Genomic DNA, 23,523 nt, shown 5'->3' with positions numbered 1-23,523 from the left:
TGATTTATATCTCTGTCTCCTATTGATCTGAGTATAATATACTCAGTATATTATAAAGAATAGCCAGTTAATTGAAGCATTATAGCACAGGCCTTTGTCAGATGGTATATTACGCAGTTTTTTTTCTGCTTCGAATAGTTCTCTCTTTTTTCACCATATGTGTTTGCATCACTGAATATAATACACACACACACACACACACACACACACACACACACACACACACACACACACACACACACACACACACACACACACACACACACACACCACACTCCCTTGTGGCTGGATGCTGGCGTTGTGCCACACACACACACACACACACACACACACACACACACACACACACACACACACACACACACACACTTTAAATCTGCTCTATGCATTGTAATATATGTTACTGTACAAGTTTGTTTGTAAATGTTAAAAAAGGATGGACAACATTTTCACATACATTTTGATATCTGAAAAACTTGTTACTGTTCAGCTTCAAGTTGAAGGACTGTTTCCCATGCATTATTTTATACTTTTATATGTATAGAGTGCCACAGTGACGCGTAAACCCGGAAGTAAGCTGCGCATGGGTTCCATCGACAAAAAAGCAATGCAATTTCTCCATAGGATTTTGGAAAATAGCTCCAAATAAGGTTTTGTTCAGTCGGATAATCTCCACATGTCTACCCTACTTTTATCATTTTCGAAAAAAATTGAACAAAACATGATCCGTCTCTTAAATGTGTGTCAACCACAAACCTTATTTGGAGCTATTTTCCAAAATCCTATGGAGAAATTTGCATTGCTTTTTGTCAAAGGAACCGGAAGGAGTTTACTTCCGGGATTTAGGACTCGTCACTGTGGCACTCTATTGTGTGTTTATGGTCCATGTAGTAAATTAAGAATTAGAACCTTTCCTGGTAAAAAAAATATATATCTGGATATTTGTCAAGGCCTTAGCACTGTTTAATTTATTTTGTATTTAAAAGTTAGTTATTTGCTATAATCTATATATATTGTTTGGTAAAGTGTGTGTCAACCATTTCATGCATGAATTATGAAAGCCTCAGTCAGGATTTTTTACCAAGTGTTATTATTGCTCTTGGGGCATGAAAAATAAGATTTGAACTTTTTTTTTTTTTATCTAGTTTTTTCAAAGAGATTTTTATATGTCCACTCACGTGGACACTATGCATTCAGGGTTTGAACTGAAGAGATGTACATTTTCAAAAAATGATAAGTAAAGATGTGCAAACTTAAAATTACATTATAATAACATAAGTATTTTGATTTACGGCCCAAAAAGATATTGCAGATGAAGTATTTTCAAGGATAACCAGGGCCAGGGGCCAATTTGAGGCCCCACACACAGTTATTTGATGAGTGCTAGTGGAGCCTCGCAGCGGCGAAACCGTGCCGCGCCACCCTAATTGCGCCACATAAGCGCATAGGTGCGCCTCAGATGAGGCCCCCCTCCGCAAGGTGTGGCCCCCTCCACAAGGTGAGGCCCCACACAGTCTGCATGATCTGCCTGTAGGGAGGGACGGCCCTGGGAACAACAGCAGCAGTACCAGTATGAATTGTAGTTGAAATATAGCCAGTGATGCATGACGTCCACTATAGTGGACAGGTGGTTAACCATGATTTCCTGCAAACATAAAATCAATACTTTGATCATTTATGAATTATATGATTCCTTAGTTGTTACTTGATGTCACCACATTTTTTATACCTGCAGGGGACGCTTTCCATAAAAGGATTGGCAAGATATAGATGGGTGACTTGGTCCATGTGGTTTTCTGTCGTCCATCTTGGTTTAGAGACATGTATCATGCACTTACACTGACTTGGCACTGAGTAGCAGTGTATGGGATGATGCAATAGGGTCCTATGTAGTGGCTGATGGTGCAACTATGCAAAAAAAACAATGCATATACAAGAAAACACCTTTTGAATAGCTGTCCACTGTAGTGACCTCTATGCATGAAAGGGTCAGTAATTTGCATTTAAATAGTCAGTGTCTCGCATAGACCATAAACCCGAATGTTGCACCTCCTATCACGGTCCTCAAGATCCGCTATCTTCTGTTCGAAACCCAGCATCTTTTCTTGAACGGTGGAAAGGACGGTAGAATCTTTCTTAAAGCTATTTTTCAAAGTATCCAGCTCTCCTTCAGCTGAAGTAATCCTTTTCGTTACATTTGCTAGCTCTGAGTGCATAGCATCAATCTTGTTAGCTACTCGATCGAGGCTAGCATCTAGCTCCTCACGTAGCAAGGTCCTCACCACTTCGGCGATGGATTTAATATCTTCATCTTTCAACGTTTTAGTTGATGTTCCCTTTGCCTCCGGCATTCTTATAGCTTTTCAACAGATAATTCGCAGTTAAATGACTTAATGTGTAATACTAGTGGGATGTTGTTGGGGAGCTCAAGACTCACGCAGCTATTTCGTTCATGCGGTCAACCGGAAGTCCTGTCATCACCTTTCGAATTTAAAAATATAATTAGACATTATAGATGTCTCTACAAAGTGGTCTCTTGTCTTCCGTGTATTATTTTTCATATCCACAAGCAGAGATGGGTTCGTTACTAAAAAAAAAGTAATATATTACACTACTTCGTTACTCTCTACATAAAGTAACTCGTTACTTTACTCGTTAATATACTCGCAGGGCCGGCCCGCCCCACCCTACAGGCAGATCACGCAGACTGCGGCGCACCTACAGTGTAAGCGCGCCAAAGTTTGCCTCTGCGAGATTCCACTTGCACCCCCAATTACTATTGCATTAAGGAAGACATAACACAAGTCTTTCTTTTTATATGCTCTTTAATAAAATAGGCTACCAGCCTACCACAACAAGCTAACAGTCTGTGAAACGTAAAGACACTAATTAATGAAACCAGTTCAATAAGCGTTATTCTTATTCTTATCTTTCTTTATGAGCGCAATAACGGTAAGGTATCTAGTTACTTATTTATTTAGTATTCCATAACTTAGTAACAGAGATGGTCAAACTAAAGTGGTAGAGACATGGCAGAATTCCTACAATGAAGCGGGATATTGAACTGTTCACCCGTGAGACCCGATCAAGAAAAGAGAGTGAGCGGCCCCGTTGAGGCAGTTTACAGAGGAAAAGACATGTTTATGCAGCACTGCACGTGGAGATGTGGACGCGCAAATCGCGCAGATTACGTAGGCCTATATGTATATAAACCTGCGGCGGAAACCCCTCTTGTCTGTCAGTGAGTGTGATTATTTTATAAAAGTACGAAGTAACGCGTGTCGGGGCAATGTTAGTAACTGTAGTGTGATTACTTAATTATAAAAGTAACGCGTTACCCTACTCCGTTACCGACAAAAGTAATATTATTACAGAAACGCGTTACTGTAATAATATTACTTTTACACCCAACTCTGTCCACTAGATGGCGATCAGTAGGATTAAAGCACTGATATTCAGGATCTGTAATCTTGAAAAGTCTGAATCTGGATCAGGGTGATCCTATCCTAGCTTTACAGGGACAAAATCTGTCCGACTTGTCTGATCCTGGATCACAAAAAATGGGATTTCAAAATCTGATCGGATCTGATAGAGATTAAAAATTTTGAACTCCTGACAGGTTTCTCAATTCTTAAATGTCCCCTCCTCGACTCCTCGATACTTAGTCCCGCACACAGGAGATGCGAGCGGAGGACTGAGGAGGGGAACCGAGGAGAGAGGAGGGGAAGCAGCAGGCGGTTAGAGAAATGAGAACTCCTCTCCTCTGAGCGGTCATTTTAAAGAGACGTCCATCAATGATGACAGGAGGCACAGCAGCACTCTGATGGACAGATGTGTTCATGACCACTTATATATTTACTTTGATTCATTGACAGTGCGGTATAATGAGACAATAACAGGCTACAGATGCGGAAACACACACACACACACACACACACACACACACACACACATATTGATATAAATATATACAATTCCAGAATCAAACAAGTATGGGAGCACTCTCATAATAACGTAACACAATCCGAGACTGGATATTCCCCCCCCCCCCCCTCTCTCTGGTCGCTGAAATGGGGAATTGAAATTAGGGGCCAAAAGTTGTATTTACAAGTATTAAAAGTAAGCAGAGGACACCAAACTGAGACCCGTCATCCGCCGCATCTACGCACTGTACAACATACACCTACACACAAGCCCGGCTTAACCTGCCATCAGGCCCTGGGGCTGATAGTTTTTTTAGGCCCCCTATTTAAACAACAAGTCAAAGTCATTTATAGCCTCGGCAGGCTCTGTGATCGCACTTCTCCACTCTACTCTACACGCGCCTGGTCCTCTCCTCCATATGAGTGACGTATCGGGCCTCCCTCATGTATTTGTCCGGTTGCCGTTGGCTCCCCTCCACGTAGCAAGTCCTCGTCGTCCTCTCCATCTCCTCCAACAGATAATGTCCCTCCTGTCTGTTTTTCCTTTCCCGCTACTCCATCGCTATCAGAACCAGACGGCCCAGTTGTCTCCGAGGCCGGCACCGCTACCGCTCGGTACAGAACTCATCTGTCCTTCCTCCTCATCCTGGCCTACAGGTTTAAAATAGCCTGTAAGCTTCGGCATTTTTTGTAATAGCTGCTTGTCTCGAAACTCCTTTTCCCTCAACAATTTCCTTTTCCGAGCGCCACTCAAACTTTTTCTTCACTCAATCACTCGCAATTTGAATAAGTCACATGTGAAACATATTCTCATACTGACGTGTGTGTGTTTGTGTATATTTGCGTTTGTGTGTATTGTGTTTGTTTCCCGGGGAAAACCCTCACGAGAAACACCGGCTGTTGTTATGCCTGCTGTGACGTTAAGTTACTCCGTTCTCCGCTTGTAATTATGCCGTTACAAACTTCAAAGTTGTATTTATCATCTGAGTTTGCCGAAACAAGTTTAATATTCTGAAAGCCAAGACTTTGTTTTTTTTAAATCAGATGAAGACAAACTGTAACGGACCTTGCTGTGTTATCTATGATTACTATACACCTTACATTCATAATTTCAGTGGAGGGAGGGGGGGCGGCGCTGTGGAACAGCAGAGTGGCGAGGGAGAGCTGTCGTCTTCCCTTTACAAACTTCAAAAATGTATTTATCGTGTGATTTTGGAAATGAAAGTTTTATATTCTGAAAGCCAAGACTTTGTTTATTTAACTTTTTTTTTTGAAAACACCCGAAATAAAAAATAAAAAAAATTGATTTTTTTTATTTATTTTTTTAATTGGCTCATGATAGGCCCCCGATCTCCGTAGGCCCCTGGGCTTCAGCCCAGGTCAGCCCGTGCATTAAGGCGGCCCTGCCTACACACTGTACCACACACACACCTACACACTGTACCACACACACCTACAGCTCCTAAAGCATAATCAGGCTACAGCCGTTGTGTATTTTATTATGTGAAGCACTAAATGGTCTTAGAAAAATATCGACTCTTTGTTTGCAGTTATCTACTAAACTAAAGCAAATAAAGAGAGTATGTCTGTTATACTGAGTGATATATATTATACACACTGCTCTGCTTTCTGCACGGACCTCACAGCTGTTCTCTCTGGAAACATCGCAACGCGATGAAAGCAGTTTCTAAAATAATATCATGGGGATGCATGTAGAACTGTCATTGGATGAGGAACCATCAGTGTATCCTCGGTTATAGCTCCTCCAGAGAGCCTCCATTTAGAGAAATGAGATGTCCTTCAACATGGCGCGCTGAGATTCATTTCCGGGTCACTGACGGAGGACCGAGGAGTCGAGGAGGGGAAATTTGAGTATTGAGAAACCTCTGGGCCCAGGGGATGCATGCAGAGCTTTCATTGGCTGAGATAAGTCCGGCCGTGCGTAACGCCTCCACCGTTCCCGGAAATGCATCCGCGGAGGAGCCGTGGAGGAACCATCAATGTATCCTCGGTTATAGCTCTTCCAGAGAGCCTCCTCGATGCTCGGTCCTCGATGTGCATTTAGGGAAATTAGATGTCCTTTAACATGGCGCGCTGAAATCCATTTCCGGGTCACTACCGGAGGACCAAGGAGTCAAGGAGGGGAAATTAGAGTATTGAGAAGCCTCTACTTTGTCCGACTTGCTCTGGAAAAAAACGTCTGGAGACGTTGAAATCTCGCGGGACAGAGACGCCGGCAGCCTTGAGAGTGAGGCAGCACAGTTTCTCTCCATGGGCTGCGGAAGCGAAATGCTTGATGGGAAACGACTCGCTGGTATCTCGAGCTGAGAGCTCATTGGTGGTTTTTATCCCGTGCTGGTGATGAAACTCTCCAATTGGCTCGGCAAAAGTTTGTTGTTGTTTTGTGTCAGTTTTACATCGCCACTTCCATTCACATTTTATTTCTGGCCACGTTTTCCCGCCATCAGGAGGTACCAGGAGGCAGAGGCGCGGGAAGGTATTTTGAGTGGGGGTGCTGAGGTGCTGGACTCCAGTGAACACTATTACGGGCACTATAGAACACGCACAAAAGCACTCCCCACACGAAAACACACAGTACACCCGCGACTGTTACAATGAAGGCTCGATAATCAGCTCACGGCATATAGGCAGGGGTAAAGTGCTATTGTTTACGAGTGGGGAGCTTACCTCACCTAGGGGGGTCTGGGGGGATGCTCCCCCGGGAAGATTTTTTTTAAATGTTGAAGTTAAAAGCATCAATCTGGTGCACTTTGAGAGCAACATTAAGAGATCTATGGATACATCTCTCAACATCCATATGAAACAGAACTGTAAGCAGAAGTTCTTTTTCTTTATGGATATTTTTCAAATCACTCCCCTTTCAAACTGTATTCTTGTTTGACTACCATATAGTATTTCATAACTGTTTTTCCTTTATTCTGTTATTTTTTTAATAACTATAATGATCATATGCCGTGTGCCGCGGAAATAATCTTTTGAATAATTTGTGACCAAACCGTTTGAGACCCACTGAGATAACTTAAACTAAAGTTAACTATCTAAACACTCAGAGAGTCCTTTAGCTCAGTGGTCCCCAACCCCCGGGCCCCGGACCGGTACCGGTCCGTGGGTCGTTAAGTACCGGGCCGCACAGAAAGAATAAATAACTTTCATTATTTCCGTTTTATTTATTATTCGAGTCTGAACAATCTTTTATTTTGAAAAATTCTCCGAATTCTCCCCGTTACATCCGTCTATGACTCACGTGACCCACTCTTGACACCGCTTGACCTATGCGATTGACACATGTCAATATTGTGGTCACGTGATACATTAACGGTTAGCGCTAATATTAAATATTAACGGTCGCGCTAACTCACAAGCTAGAAACTCACAAGCTAGAAAGATGAGTAAAAAACAGACGTCTTTGGAAAGTTTCTTTGCAAAGGGGAAAAGGGCCAGTGAGGAGACAGAAGAAGAGCCTATACCCACCAAGAAAAAGAAAGCTGCATTTAACAGACAGTACCAGGAGACCTACTTAAAATATGGATTTATCGCTACAGGTGATTCCCACGCACCAAGCCCGCTGTGCATAATATGTGGTGACCGGCTCTCCAATGAGGCAATGAAGCCTTCAAAACTGCTTCGCCACTTAGAGACTAAGCACCCTGCTTTAAAAAACAAGCCTTTGGAGTACTTTGAAAGAAAAAAGCAGGAACAAGAAGGACAGAAGCAATTACTGAGGGCCTCTGCAACAACAAATGCAAGTGCACTGAGAGCATCCTACTTGGTGGCTAACCGAATAGCTAAGGCTAAAAAACCATTCACGATTGGTGAAGAATTGATTCTTCCGGCTACTAAAGACATTTGCGGTGAACTTTTGGGGGAGGCTGCGGTTAAAAAGATAGCACAGGTCCCTCTGTCAGCTAGCACCGTCACGCGGCGCATCGAGGAAATAGCAGAGGACATTGAGACACAGTTGTTGGAGAGGATTAATACATCACCGTGGTACGCACTGCAGGTTGACGAGTCAACAGATGTGGACAACAGGGCAATACTGCTTGTTTATGTGCGATACCTTTATCAGGAGGATGTGCATGAGGATGTGTTGTGTGCACTATCGTTGACAACCAAAACCACAGCCGCAGAACTATTTAAGACGCTGGATAATTACGTATCAGGAAAACTTAAATGGTCTTTTTGTGTCGGCATATGCACAGACGGAGCTGCTGCCATGACCGGACGGCTGTCTGGTTTAACTACTCGGATTAAGGAGGTTGCACCTGAATGTGAATCTACACATTGTGTCATACACAGAGAGATGCTGGCGAGCCGAAAAATGCCACCGGAACTTCACAGCGTATTGAATGATGTTGTTAAAGTTATCAACCACATCAAAGCACACGCACTTAACTCACGCCTATTCGAGCAACTTTGTGAGGAGATGAACGCGGAGCACAGACGCCTTCTGTTATACACAGAAATAAGATGGTTATCCCGAGGGAGATCGCTGGCCAGAGTGTATGAATTACGAGAGCCGCTGCAAAGATTTCTCTTAGAAAAAAAGTCACCGCTGGCAGCACATTTCAGTGATGAGGAGTGGGTCGCAAAACTGGCTTACTTGTGCGACATATTTAGCCAGCTCAATGAACTCAATCTGTCTCTTCAGGGGAAAATGACAACAGTCTTCAAGTTGGCAGATAAAGTAGCTGCATTTAAAGCCAAACTGGATTTGTGGAGACGACGTGTGAACAGAGGCATATTTGACATGTTTCAAACATTGGCGGGGATTTTGGAGGAGACTCAGCCGGAGCAGTCATTCTCCCAGCTGGTGCACGATCACCTGTCTTCGCTTTCAAAAGAGTTCGAGCGCTACTTCCCAACCGCAAAAGACCCACGAACTGAAAAGGAATGGATCCGCGACCCATTTGTCAACAAACCGGGCGAATCCAGCATGTCCGCGCAAGAAGAAGATCAGCTGCTGGAGATCGCAAATGACGGCGGCCTGAAAAGGATGTTCGAGACATCAACTCTGCCGGTATTCTGGATAAAAGTCATGGCAGAATACCCCGAGATTGCCACAGCAGCTCTGAAAACCCTGTTGCCATTTCCGACATCATATCTGTGTGAAGCGGGGTTTTCTGCAGTCACAGCAACCAAAACAAAATCACGAAATAGACTGGACATAAGCAACACACTCCGGGTGTCTTTGTCTCCCATCACCCCGAGATGGGACCGTCTCATTGCAGAGAAACAAGCTCAGGGCTCTCATTAATTTAGCGTTATGGTGAGTTGTATTTTTCATGAACTTCATATGTTTTATGTTGTATTTTGAAGGTATGTTTAAGTGTTACCTCTCTCTCTCTCTCTCTCTCTCTCTCTCTCTCTCTCTCTCTCTCTCTCTCTCTCTCTCTCTCTCTCTCTCTCTCTCTCTCTCTCTCTCTCTCTCTCTCTCTCTCTCTCTCTCTCTCTCTCTCTCTCTCTCACACACACTTATGTGCTATTTCCGCACACACACACAGAGCCGAGCTTGAATGACACAAGCACACTTTTATTTCCATGCAACTCTCTGATTGGTCCGGTGTCTTGCCTCTGTTGCAGTCACTGAACACGGGAAATTACAGTGCTGTCGTCCTCTCTAGTGTCATGATGAGGTTCACGTAAAGCACGGTTAATGTATTATATTATTGAGGTAGAATTGTCCGGGGCTACAGAAAAAACATTCGGGGCAGGCCAAAATATTATTTTACCAACAATGTGGAATTTATTGGCTCCATATTACACATATTATGCACAGCAGGAGCAGCAATAACCGTCAAATAATAATTCAGACAGGGGAGCTCCGCACCCCCTGCCTGCCGCTAGGGGGTGCTGCAGCGCCCTCAGCACCCCCCTTCCCGCGCCCATGCCAGGAGGGGTCGGCGGCGAACCCGAGGGCCCTGAAGGCTCCGGTGGCCACATTTGTTCCCCTCACCAAGGTGGAGGGGTTAACAGATGCTGTTTTTCCAGCCGCCCCTTCTCTGGAGCCGAACCTGACTGCGTTTTCTGGGGTAAGACAGGCCAACCTAATTGAGCGCCCCCAGAGACCATATGTCGCCTGATAGGCCGACCGGGTGCACCAGTGTGCCTTTCAAGTCGCCAGCACGTCAGCTGGCTCCAGCCTGCTGAGCGCCCACAGCGGCACCAACGTCCGCAGCAGCCGGGGCGTCCACACCGGCCACAGCGGCAGCAGAGTCCGCAAGCAGAGAGACGCCCACAGCAACCGCCTCGGCAGCGTCTCCCGGCGGCGAGTCAAAGGGGAATGAGGCTCCCCCGCTCCTGGTCTGCTCCACGAGAGCCTCCGAGGAAGCAGAGCTGGTTCTGGCGCTTGTGAGTAAAATAAAGTGTTCATTTTCCAACTTTTTGTACTGAGTCATCAGTAACAAGTGTTTCTCACATCTTTGTAAGCCAGCTGCCTATAACCTATCGGTTACTAGCCATCAGGGCTCGCTGCAGAAGCCTGCCGTTTTTAACCTCGGTTAATAACCTGCAGAGCTCGCGGCATTCCTCTGTCCGAGATACGCCTCCTACACACGGTCATAATAAACCCATGAGCGCCATTATAACGCCTCATGTGGGCAGCACTGCACACACCTCCACTCATCCCTTGAGCGTGTACGCGCCTCATGATGAGAACCGGAGTGAAACGCAGCGTGTTGAGACTCCCTCACAGCCCTTTTCGGAGGGCTCTGTGGCTCGTCGCCATAACAACCATGACACATCTCGCATTTTTGTGTAGAGAAGGCTTGAGCCACTACACAGAGGAGGGATGAGAGTGTGTTTTTTCACCGGACCTGCTATTTGCTGGCTTGTTCCAGGGAGGAAGTCGCTTTACAGATGTTTTACATTTCGTATCGCATCTGTCAAAGCCTGGGTTTCATAATGAATTTGAAGAAGAGCTGTCCTCTTCCCTCTCAGATATTCATATATCTGATAGTGGAATTAAACTCAGCCAGCAGAGCGCGGCTCTCGCGGCAGTGAGTGGAGAAACTGACAACTCTCCTCTGGCATGTCACAACCCGCACAACCCTCTCTCTTCGTGACGTAGCTGCTCGGCGTTGGCGTCAGCTTGTCACGTGGGGATCCCCCTGGGTCTCACCTACAGGTGGAGTCTCCAGAGGTGGTTCATTTGCTGCAGAAGCCTGCTGTTTTAACCTATTGGTTTATAACTGCAGAGCTGGCTGCATTCCTCTGTCCCAGATATGCCTCCTACACACGGTCATAATAAATCCACGAGCACCGTTATAACGCCTCGTGTGGACAGCACACACACCAGTACTCATCCCCTGGGCGTACGCTCCTCATGATGAGAGCCAGAGTGAAATGCAGCGTGTGGAGACTCCCTCGCAGACCTTTCGCCTCAAGAAGCGCGAGCAGCGAGGGCGAGGGGGTGGCTCGTCACCATGACGACCATTACAGCATATCACAGAGAAGCCTCTCCCCCCCGCAGTTCCATGGGATACAAGAAACACTCCTGTCATCCCAGGAACAGTGTCTTGCGCTCCATTCAGCACCGCAGGAACTCCGGTTGAAAAAGGCATTTTTTCCAAAAGGGAGGAAAATCAGGGGTTTTTACTCCAGTTATTTTCTAAATCCGGGGGAAAAAACAGGGGAGTGAGACCCATCCTTGATCTGTCAGTGTTCCACATGCTGACGATCAAACAGATGCTGGAATGTGTTCACCAGGATGTTGTTTTATCTGGACGACCTGCTATTGCTGGCTCGCTCCGGGAGGAAGTCGCTTTACAGACGTTACATCTCGTATCGCATCTGTCAAAGCCTGGGTTTTCATAATGAATTTGAAGAAAAGCTGTCCTCTTCCCTCTCAGATATCCATTTATCTGGGAGTGGAATTAAACTCAGCAGAGCGCGGCTCTCGCGGCAGCGGGTGGAGGAACTGACAGCTCCCTCTCCGGCATGTCACATCTTATCTCACATTCTTATTATACATCCATGGTCACATCCCGCAGGCCCTCTCCGTGATACAGCTTCTCAGCATGACGTAAGCTGGTCACGTGGGGATCCCCCACAGGAGGAGTCTCCAGAGGTGGTTCATTCGCCCACGCATCGACCCCGTGTGTCAGAGGTAAATGAGCTGGAGCTGTTCTCCGGTTTGGAAGTATTCCAGCACTTTGCCTTGTTGCTGTGCAATCAGACATGTGTTGATTTGCACAGACAACAGGCCACGGCAGCCTACCTCAATCGCCAGGGAGGAGTACGATCTGCGCAGATTCTGAACGCAGCCAGGCGGCTGCTGTTCTGGGCGCGCACACATGTTGCTCTCCATCAGAGCAATGTATATTCCCCACAAATTGAACAGAGGGGCTCACAGAGTGCAGCAGCCGTGTTATGCGAGGAGTATGGAGACTCAGACCTGTGTCACGCACACTGACGGGTTACGCTCACTGGCGCCTCAGTGGGATTTGGCTTTGGTGTTACGCGCACTAAAGCAAAGCCCCATTTGAACCTTTAGACCAGGTTCCCCTTAAACTGTTGTCAGCCAACGTAGTACTACTTTTGGCTCTAATAGCAGCGAAAATGGTGAGTGATTTGTCTGCTCTCTCTGTGGCTCCGTCATGCCTCTGGATCCAAGGAGATGGCAGTTCAGCTGTTTTACGCCCTAACCCGGCTTCATGCCTAAAATCATCACAACTCTTTTAGGTCAAGAGTGATCACCATGGCTGGCTTATTCCCTCCTTCCACCAGGTCGGAGGAAGAAGCCACGTCTCATTTCCTCTGTCCTGTGCGCGCGCGGTTCTATGTGGCGCGCACGGCTGCCTTGCGCCGTTCTCATCGCCTGTTTGTGCATTATAGAGAACGCTCGATCGGGAAGCCTCTGTCTGCACAACGGCTGTCACACTGGCTGTGTGAAGCTGTGTCGCAGGCATATATCTCCTCTGGGGTGGATCTCCCGGAGAACATCAGTAAGCACTCCGCCAGAGGAATTTCCTCCTCCACGGCTTTGCACGGAGGAATGTCAGTGGAAGACATTTGCACTGCTGCATCTTGGTCTTCCCCCTGTTCATTTATTCAATTGTATTTGAGGGATGTCTCCCATTCCTCTCTGACAGGACACTCTGTACTGAGTGTCCTGTCAGAGTGAGTGACGTCAGGGATCCAGCTGTGCACTCTCCTGTCTGTCTACACGCAGAGAGCTGCTGTTCCCCGTCTTTTTATCACTGGGCAAAGTATGACCTTCGTCTCTACTTTTTCACAGCGGCAGGTATGTATTGTTCCCAGCCTTCGTCCCCTCATGGAGAATATTCATGTTATGCTTTTTCCAGGAACTGTGATGCACCATTCGCATGGCGCAATAGGCATGGGTTACTATCTGAGCAGGTGTGTCTGTGCTTCTAGTACTGGGCGGACCCATGGGCGCAGACTACATCTTGCTTCGCCCTTAACCCAATAGCGATAGCCTTAGAGGGCGAAGCCATATACGAAATAGAATTGAAGTTACCTGTAACTCCAGCTTCTATGAGTATAGGCGTAGCCCTCTAAGTTCTGGGCCCCACTGGCTCCACGAATAGCTGAAGAAAAGTTGTTTTGTGTGGGAGCAGATTGTCGGGCCTCCTTCCTATTTATACTGGAAGGGAGCCCGAGGGTGGGGCCCACCTCGCTGGTGTTTTCAGTGCTGCGTGGGTGCGCAGGGGGATTACCCAATACCAATTTCAAACTGTATTCTTGTTTTACTGCCATATAGTATTTCATAACTGTTTTTCCTTTATTCTCTTGTTTTTTTTATAACGATAATGATCATTTTTTAAGGTGTGCCGCGGAAATAATCTTTTGAATAATTTGTGACCAAACCGTTTGAGACCCACTGAGATAACTTAGACTAAAGTTAACTATTTAAACACTCAGAGAGTCCTTTAGCTCACCTGAGTCTCTCAGTCTGGGAGGAGAGGACTCTCCTCCAGATTGTTCTGGAACAAACAGCTCCTTATGTCCGTTAGTGCAGCTAGCTAACCAGATGCTAACAACACGGTCTCTGCTGGCACCGGTCGGTCTCTCTCTCTCTCTCTCTCTCTCTCTCTCTCTCTCTCTCTCTCTCTCTCTCTCTCTCTCTCTCTCTCTCTCTCTCTCTCTCTCTCTCTCTCTCTCTCTCTCTCTCTCTCTCTCTCTCTCTCTCTCTCTCTCTCTCTCTCTCTCTCTCTCTCTCTCTCTCTCTCTCTCTCTCTCTCCAATTCAAATTCAATTCAATGGGGCTTTATTGGCATGAAAGTTAAATTAAACAATGTTGCCAAAGCATCACAATACAAAATAATTAACAACATTAACATACATTTCAAATGTTTACATATTATTGATGATATATATAGTGATACTATTACATGTCAACGTGTGTGTGTGTGTGTGTGTGTGTGTGTGTGTGTGTGTGTGTGTGTGTGTGTGTGTGTGTGTGTGTGGGGGTGTGTGTGTGTGTGTGTGTGTGTGTATGTGTGTGTGTGTGTGTGTGTGTGTGTGTGTGTGTGTGTGTGTGTGTGTGTGTGTGTGTGTGTGTGTGTGTGTGTGTGTGTGTGTGTCTCACTCACTGTCCCTCAGGTTGTGGCATGTGTATACATATTAGGCAGCAAGGTGTGCCTTGTCTCCTTCTCCTAGGAGTACTCTCAGTCTTGAGAGGTCATCAACCTCCTTGAAACCTGGGATTACAGAGTTCAGCTTGTTCCAGTAAATGCTCCTTGCTTCGTTGAATGTTTGGCATTTCAGGAGGAAGTGCATCTCTGTCTCAGTCTCACCTGTCGTACAGTGACCACATATTCTGTTCTCTTTTGGTTGCCAGGATCTTTTGAGTCTTCCTGTTTCGATTGCCAGTTTGTGGTCACTGAGCCTGTACTTGGTTAGGATCTGTCTCTGCTTTCTATCTCTGACAGTAGAGAGATACTCTGCCAGCTCATACTCTCTGTTTAGAGCCAGGTAACATTCTAATCTACTTTGGCTTTTAGTTTCTTCTTCCAAATGTTGTAAATAGTTGTCTTTACATTGTGTTATAATGCGTTTGACTGTGATTGGTGTTTGGAGAGCAGTGTTGTTGAGAGACTGGTCAGAGTGGCTCTGAGAGGGGGCAGCTAGCCTCAGCACCAGCTGACATAGGGGACTCTTCTCTGGGGTTAGCTCTTGGCTTTGGAGGGCTTTGGAGTGGAGGGTGTCTCTGGGGCTGGATCTAAGGTGGTTAAAGAATGTCAGTGCTCTCTTTTGAGTGTTAATGATCAGTTGGTATCTGCCTAATTCTGCTCTACATACATTTGTTGGTGTTTTTCTCTGAACACGTAAAATGTATCTGCAGAATTCTGCATGTAAAGACTCTGTTGGATGTTTGTCCCAGCGGGTATAGCTCTGGTGACTGAGTGGACCCCATACTTCACTACCGTACAGCGCAATGGGCTGGATCACACTATCAAAGATTTTGAGCCAGATTTTAATTAGAATTTGGACATTATAAAATGTTCTCTTAATTGCATTTAGAGCTCTTCTGGCTTTTTCTTTGAGTGCATTCACTGCCATGTTGAAACTTCCTGATGCTGTTATGGTTAAACCGAGGTAGGTGTAACTCATAATATGTTCGATGATATGATTATTTATGGTAAACTGGTATTTGTTCTCTGACATCTGGGGCGTTTTTGGAAAACCATGACATTAGTTTTCTTCATATTGACTGCCAGGGCCCAGTTCTTACAGTACTGGTCTACTATGTCCAGCTGTTGTTGTAGTCCTTGTTCAGTAGGAGACAGCAGAACAAGGTCATCAGCATAAAGCAGACACTTCACCTCTCTATATAGGAGGGAGAGGCCAGGAGCAGCACAGTGATCCAACTGAACAGCAAGTTCATTTATATATATATTAAATAAAGTGGGACTTAAATTGCAACCCTGACGAACACCTCTTCTCTGGGTGAAGAATTCAGTTTGTTTGTCTCCAATTTTAACAGCACACTTATTCCCTAAATACATTGATTTAACCAGATCGTACATTTTGCCCCCTATACCACAATGTAGAAGTCTATAATAGAGCCCTTCGTGACAAATAGAGTCGAAAGCTTTTTTGAAATCAATGAAACAAGTGAATATCTTACCATGTTTTGTTTGGTGTACATGTTTGTTAACTAAAGTGTGAAGGGTATATACATGGTCGGTGGTGCGGTGTTTTGGAAGGAAGCCAATTTGATTTTGACTCAAGATGGATTGTCAGTTAAGGAAATCTTGTATTCTTTTATTTAGAATACTACAGAATAATTTCCCCAGACAGCTGCTGACACAGATGCCACGGTAGTTATTAGGGTCTGATTTGTCTCCACTCTTATGAATGGGGGAAATGAGCCCTTTGCACCAGATGTCAGGAAAACATCCTGACTGCAATATGATATTGAACAGCTTTAATACTGTACCCTGCATCTCTGGGGTGCTGCATCTGAGCATTTCGTTTTTAATGTTGTCTGGGCCACAAGCTTTCCTTGGCCGGAGAGATTGTGTCTGTGTGGTCAATTCTTCCCAAGTCATTGGGAAATCAAGGGGTTTTTGGTTGTCTTTAATAGTTTCTTCTAATGTTTGGAGTTTCTCTTTTGTAATACATTGATCTGAATTCATTAGATTTATTGGTATGTCTTTGTACAAACTTTCAAAATGTTCTCTCCAGATGTCACCGTTTTGGATGGGTAATGCTTGCGGTTGTTTTGTGTTGAAGTTGCTCCACAGATCCCAGAATTGATTTTGATCAATGGCTTTCTCAATATCCTCAAGTTTCATGTGGGTATAATTTTGTTTTTTGTTCCTTATTGTACATTTATATTTGTTTAAAAGGTCATTGTATCTAATGCGTAAGGCTGGGTTGTTTGGTTGCCGATGTTTTTCATTTGCTATTTTTCTCAGGTCTTTTCTGATGGTCTTGCATTCCTGGTCAAACCATTTGTCAGCGTTTTGCCTTTTAACAGGCTTCCGCTTTTGTTTTACAAGGTCAGCTTTAATAGCTGCCTTGTGATATATCATATTGATATAATCAATGGCCATGTTTACACCATCTTTGGTAGGAACATATTGATTTTGGTCAAATAGTGACATGTCATTCATCAGATCAGGTGAGTTCAAGGCCATGGTGAATTCGTCTCCACTGTCTGGGGCCCATCTGTAAGTAGGATTTAATGTATACAGTGTAACTGCCTCTGCGTCAGTCAGCGCAGTATTTCTGAGTTATTTATTTTGGTAGGAACCAAAGTTCTCTAAGGCGGAACCTTTGTTTTTATATCGCCTGTTTCCGTCAGGACATACTTTAGCGTAACACTCATCCGAAAAGTCCGCTGATTTAGTACATGTTTTTCAGTGCTGATGCATCTGCAAAATAGCTCTTAGCATCAAGATAAACAATCGTACAGAGTAATACCAAGCTACACAATTTTCCTCATGCAATGCAGCTACTAAGGTATATTTTGCTGACGTTTTTTGTGTGTGTTTTCTGTTCTTGTTTGTATTAAATTGTTTTTATACAGCTAAGGGCTAACACATGTTGGGCTTAGTTAGATTGGTCTTTGTGTTTTGTTGAATTATATGTAACCAAAGTGTATTGTGTATACAGTAGCCTAATTGAAAGTGACGACATTACCAGGACAATGTTGGGATATTACTGTATGTTTTGTTATTATTTTGACTAGTGATTATTGTATTTGTGTATTATGTTTTTTGATTACAGTTTTCACGGTCTGGATGAACCAAATAAATCCTGCCAGTAAATTAAAAACTCGTTGCTGTCGTCTGTACTGAGGGAATTACAGTGAAAACTTAACTGCTCACGAAGACAGCACCAAAGAGCAGTGAATGACAACAGTAAGGCAAGTAAGATGTCCCGAAATGGCGAAGAGCACACAATTGCAGATGTACATTTCCCAGACATGGAGTCACACGCACCTGACAAGACAGAGTGTGTGCACGAGCACAGCTCAACCGTGCAGCCACAAGCGACTGAAGGCATCATAGTGGACAACCCCGCTTCCTCAGAAGAGCCACCATTAGGCCAAAGAGTCCGCAGAATGACGGAAAAGGGTCAAGAACAGCATGATGAGCAAGTAATAAAGGTTGCACATCGGTTCAGTGTGTGCTATGAGAAGTGGAAGGATGCCACTAAAGAAGCCAACCAAGCGCTGAGTGGAAAGTGCTCAGACGACCTGCTAGATGGACAAATTACTAAAGTACGCAATACCTCTAGGAGTCTAAATGACGTTTATGACGATTGGAAACGCCTTGAGGTTCCTGACCTTAACACACGTCGCAAAATCGACACCTGTGAAACAGTAACAAAGAAGATGGTTAAGGATGCAATGGACCTTATAGATGCAAGGGAGGAAGCTACAGCCCATAGGCATACTACAAGTCAAAGACATGAAGAACATCGAGTCATTGAAGAGGTAATGTCTGTAGCCTCAGGAAGGACAGGCATTAGCTCTCGCCACACTAAGTGCTCCTCTGCAAGCAGGAAGAGTGCAGCTGCTGAGGTTGCTGCCAACAAAGCCACCTTAGAAGTACAGCTGGAGCAAGAGCATTATATTAAAGAGCTTCAGAGACTGGAAGTTGAAGCCGCTCAGATAAAAGCCAAACAAGAGGCTGAAAATGCAGAGAGACAAAGAGTGCTAGAAGCCAAGCGCAGAGAACTAGATCGATTGGAGACTATTAAGAAGCTAAAGGCTGCCGAGGCACGACAGCAAGTATATGACCAGAGTATACATTTATGTCCGGCAACTAAGGGCGATGGCTCAGATGAAGAAATAAATTATCTTCTCCATCGTGGCTCTGTGAAGAAAGAAGAGGAAGTCAAGCCTCAAACTATAAATGATCTTCTCCATCGTGTCTCTGTGAAGAAAGAAGAAGAAGTCAAGCCTCAAACTAGCCCGCTGCGGCACCATTTTACACCACCAGCTGTAGCACAAGCAAGGCAAGAAAACAAATATGAAGATGGCACAACAGCTCTCGTCAAAGCGCTCGCAGAAGCCATCAGTGCGAGTCGCATTCCTCTACCTGAACCTACAGTGTTCAGTGGTGACCCACTCCGATTCAACGACTGGAAAGTGTCCTTTCAGACGCTCGTTGACAGGAAGAACATACCAGCTGAAGAGAAGATATATTATCTACGCAAGTATGTGGGTGGATCTGCTAAAAGGGCCATAGAGAGCTACTTTTTACTTGGCACAGAGCCAGCGTATTATGCAGCATGGGACATCCTAGAAGAGCGATACTGCAATCCATTCCTCATCGCTAAGGCCTTCAGAGAGAAGCTCGACGCGTGGCCCAAGATAAGCTCCAAAGGCAGTATGGAACTTCAAGAACTCGCCGACTTCCTGCGCTGCTGTGAGGCAGCCATGTCTCAGATCAGAGGTCTTGAAATACTTAATGATTGCAACGAGAACCAGAAAATTCTCTCTAAACTCCCAGACTGGTTGACTTCAAGGTGGAATAGGAAAGTCATAGAAGCAGAAGAAGACACTCACATGTTCCCGAGCTTCAGCCAGTTTGTCAAGTTTCTCACACGTGAAGCTAAAATCGCTTGCAGCCCAATAACATCTCTTCATGCTCTTAAGCCAAGTGAAAGGATTCCAGACAAGAGTGTAAAGAGCGGAGGTCCTGGAGCAAAGGTGTTAGAAACCACCTCAGATGAGAAAGCCGTCGTCACAAGCTGTGTCTTCTGTGAGAAGGCAGGACACAGTCTACAAAGGTGTTACAAGTTTATGCAAGGGACAATCTTGGAGCGAATCAAGTTTGTTCAAGAAAATAAATTGTGTTTTGGCTGTCTCAATTTTGGCCACCGATCTAAAGATTGTAGAGAAAGAGACAGCTGCGACACCTGTGAGGGAAAACACCCAACTTGTCTTCATGACGATCGCACCAAGGAAGAAAGGATGTTTACAAGATCTGACAGAGCAAGGTACAGTGACAAAGACAAAGAAGAGTACAAAGAAAGGAAGAATGAACAGTCACAAGACCAGTCAGAGAGACCATCACGTGAGGCGACGGCACTTAGAGTCATCCAGAATGTTGGAGACACTCATACCTCCACAATAATTCCAGTGTGGGTGTCATCTACAAGTGTGCAAAGTCGAGAAGTTCTGGTGTACGCACTCCTTGATACACAAAGTGACACAACCTTTATCCTCGAAGAGACAGCGAAGGCTTTCAATGCTAAGAGTGAACCAGTTCAGCTAAACCTCTCCACGTTGGCTTCAAGAAACACAATCGTGTCCTGTCGGAAGCTAGCTGGTCTACAAGTTAGAGGTTTTTATTCAGACAAGATAATCACTCTTCCAGTGACTTACTCAAGAGAGTTTATCCCTGCAAACAGAGACCATATTCCCACACCAGATACGGCGAAAGCATGGCCTCATCTTGAACACATTGCAGATGAGATCGCTCCTCAGCAAAGCTGTGATGTCGGCCTGTTAATTGGCTACAATTGTGCCCAAGCCCTCGTTCCAAGACAAGTGGTGCCTGGTGAGGAACACCAGCCGTTTGCACAGAAGACAGACTTGGGCTGGAGTGTAGTGGGATATGGCAACCCGTGTCTCAACTATGGAGATGCAATTGGAATAAGTCACCAAGTCATGGTGAAGCAAGTGATGCCAGGTCTACCGTCCTCTTCAGACCTCACAAAGGAAGTGCACTATGTCTGTAGGACACAGATCAAAGAAGTTCTCTTACCTGCAGATGTCATCAAGATGCTGGAGTCTGACTTCGTTGAAAGAGCGTCGGAGACCAGCCCCATCTCTCAAGAAGATCTAAGGTTCCTGTCAAAAATGGAAAAGAGCATCAAGTTAAAGAGCGACGGTCATTACGAAATGCCGCTGCCATTCAAGAAAGAAAGACCTAACTTACCTGATAATAAGATCTGTGCTATCCATCGTCTCAGGTGCCTAGAAAGAAAGCTGAGAAGAAACGACCAGTACTACAAAGACTACAAGACCTTCATGGATGAGACCATAAGACGCGGAGATGCAGAAAAGGTCCCGGAGGAAGACATCCACAAAGCTCCAGCTTGGTACATTCCGCATCAGGGGGTGTATCATCCACAAAAGCCTGGGAAGATACGCGTTGTCTTCGATTGCTCCGCCAAGTACCAAGGAACGTCCTTGAACGGCCACCTCCTGACGGGTCCTGAGTTGACAAACACCTTGGTGGGAGTTCTGTATCGCTTCCGAAGAGGTCCTGTGGCAATCATGTGTGACATCGAACGCATGTTTCACCAATTCCATGTTAAGGCAGAAGACCAAGATTACCTGCGGTTCCTTTGGTGGGACAATGGAGATCTCGAAAGCCAACCTTCCATCTATCGGATGAAGGTCCACTTGTTTGGTGCAGCATCGTCACCTGGCTGTGCCAACTATGGGCTGAAGCATGTCGCTGCTGAAGGACAAGGAAACTTTAGTGACGACACCATAAAGTTCATTCAACGGAACTTCTACGTTGATGATGGATTGTCAAGTGTAGCATCTGAAGACCAAGCGATCCAACTGGTGAAAGAAGCAAGAGAGCTTTGCAGCACAGGCAAACTCCGGCTGCATAAGTTTATCTCTAACAGCAAGAAGGTCCTAGATACAATCCCAAAAGAAGAATGTGCTGCAGCTGCCAAAGACAAGGACATGGCACTGGGTGAACTGCACATGGAAAGAGCACTCGGTGTGCAGTGGTGCGTGGCTTCTGATTCATCCAGTTCAGAGCCCCTGACACCAAACCACATTTTGACCATGAAGTCCACGATACTCGCTCCACCTCCTGGGAAGTTCGTCAAGGAAGATCTATACCTACGCAAGAGATGGCGTCGAGTTCAATTCTTATCCAACCACTTCTGGACAAGATGGAAGAAGGAGTACCTCCTGAGCCTCCAACAGAGACAGAAGTGGACCAAAGATCGCAGGAATGCAAAGGTCGGCGATGTTGTACTCCTGCAAGATGATACTACACCACGTAACCAGTGGAGGATGGCAAAGGTTATCGAAGTGTACCCAGGAAAGGATGGGAAGGTGCGAAGACTCAAGTTGCTCATCAGCGACTCAACCCTTGATGAGAAAGGAAAGTGTATCTCCAAACCTGTCCACCTGGAAAGGCCCATCCATAAGACGGTGACGCTGATGGAAGCAGACTGAAGACTCCGGTCTCTCTCTTTCTTTTCCTCCCCTCTCTCTCTCTATCTGTCTCACTACAGGTGCAGTCATGGTGATCGTTCTCTGGGAAGCCAAGGACTGAAGTTTAGTGTTTTTTTGTTTATTTGTATATACTACGCAGTATGTTGTCTCTCAATAGTTGAAGAAAATCATATATATGTGATATGTTTTGGTGGGAGTGTAACTGCCTCTGTGTCAGTCAGCGCAGTATTTCTGAGTTATTTATTTTGGTAGGAACCAAAGTTCTCTAAGGCGGAACCTTTGTTTTTATATCGCCTGTTTCCGTCAGGACATACTTTAGCGTAACACTCATCCGAAAAGTCCGCTGATTTAGTACATGTTTTTCAGTGCTGATGCATCTGCAAAATAGCTCTTAGCATCAAGATAAACAATCGTACAGAGTAATACCAAGCTACACAATTTTCCTCATGCAATGCAGCTATTAAGGTATATTTTGCTGACGTTTTTTGTGTGTGTTTTCTGTTCTTGTTTGTATTAAATTGTTTTTATACAGCTAAGGGCTAACACATGTTGGGCTTAGTTAGATTGGTCTTTGTGTTTTGTTGAATTATATGTAACCAAAGTGTATTGTGTATACAGTAGCCTAATTGAAAGTGACGACATTACCAGGACAATGTTGGGATATTACTGTATGTTTTGTTATTATTTTGACTAGTGATTATTGTATTTGTGTATTATGTTTTTTGATTACAGTTTTCACGGTCTGGATGAACCAAATAAATCCTGCCAGTAAATTAAAAACTCGTTGCTGTCGTCTGTACTGAGGGAATTACATACAGCTTACTGGGTTCCCTTGTTGTGTCACTCATTTGACCTGAGACTTTAAAGAACACATTGATTTGGTTGTGGTCTGAAAAGGGGGATTGCTGTCTGACAGTGAATGCACTGATAGTGGAGGGGTCCATGTCAGTGATTGCATAGTCTACTACACTAGACCCTAGAGCTGAGGAGTATGTGAATCTCCCTAAAGAGTCCCCTCTGAACCTCCCGTTCACTATGTACAGGCCTAAGGCCCGACAGAGATGCACTATCTCTTTGCCATTCTGATTGATTTCAGAGTCAAGGCTGTTCCGATGGCTGACGGTTGGTGTGGTAAACAGGGGGGGTTCACCAAATACATGGTGGCTGCCCTGTGGGTCTATAACATCAGGTTCAATTCCTGTTCATCCGTTCAGATCTCCAGTTAGAAGCACATTTCCCTGGGCCTGAAAATAGGCTATTTCTGAATGGAGAGTTTCAAAAATGTCTTCTTCAAAATAAGGAGAATCTACTGGGGGTATATAAATAGCACACACGTATAGATTCCTGTCAGTTATGCCCAGGGTTTGATCTAACCTTAGCCAAATGTGTGATTTACCTTGTTTTACTACTGAGATCTGATGGCAAAGATCTCCTTTATACCACACC

At 45.0% G+C, this 23,523-nt stretch overlaps 1 protein-coding gene across 4 annotated transcripts in view; it reads left to right on the top strand.

Annotated features, from left to right (window-relative positions):
* Positions 1 to 22,857, top strand: part of LOC307043610 (uncharacterized protein) — a 79,835-nt gene extending 56,978 nt beyond the window's left edge. For 2 of the 4 annotated variants that reach the window (XM_079688166.1, XM_079688168.1), the window contains one exon: positions 17,643 to 22,857. In XM_079688166.1, coding sequence (XP_079544292.1) covers positions 17,791 to 22,077 — 4,287 coding nt within the window. In that variant the 5' untranslated portion in view covers positions 17,643 to 17,790 and the 3' untranslated portion in view covers positions 22,078 to 22,857. Of the gene's footprint in view, positions 1 to 10,195; positions 10,293 to 14,377; positions 17,376 to 17,642 lie in introns of those variants that run through there. The other 2 variants (XM_079688165.1, XM_079688167.1) reach the window with 2 other exon arrangements.
* The last annotated feature ends 666 nt before the right edge of the window (positions 22,858 to 23,523 follow it).

This window comes from Notothenia rossii (genome assembly GCF_949606895.1).
Source record: "Notothenia rossii genome assembly, chromosome: 6".
NCBI lineage: Eukaryota > Metazoa > Chordata > Actinopteri > Perciformes > Nototheniidae > Notothenia > Notothenia rossii.
Note: the sequence above shows the minus strand (reverse complement) of the source record. Positions and strands in the feature narration are given on the sequence as shown.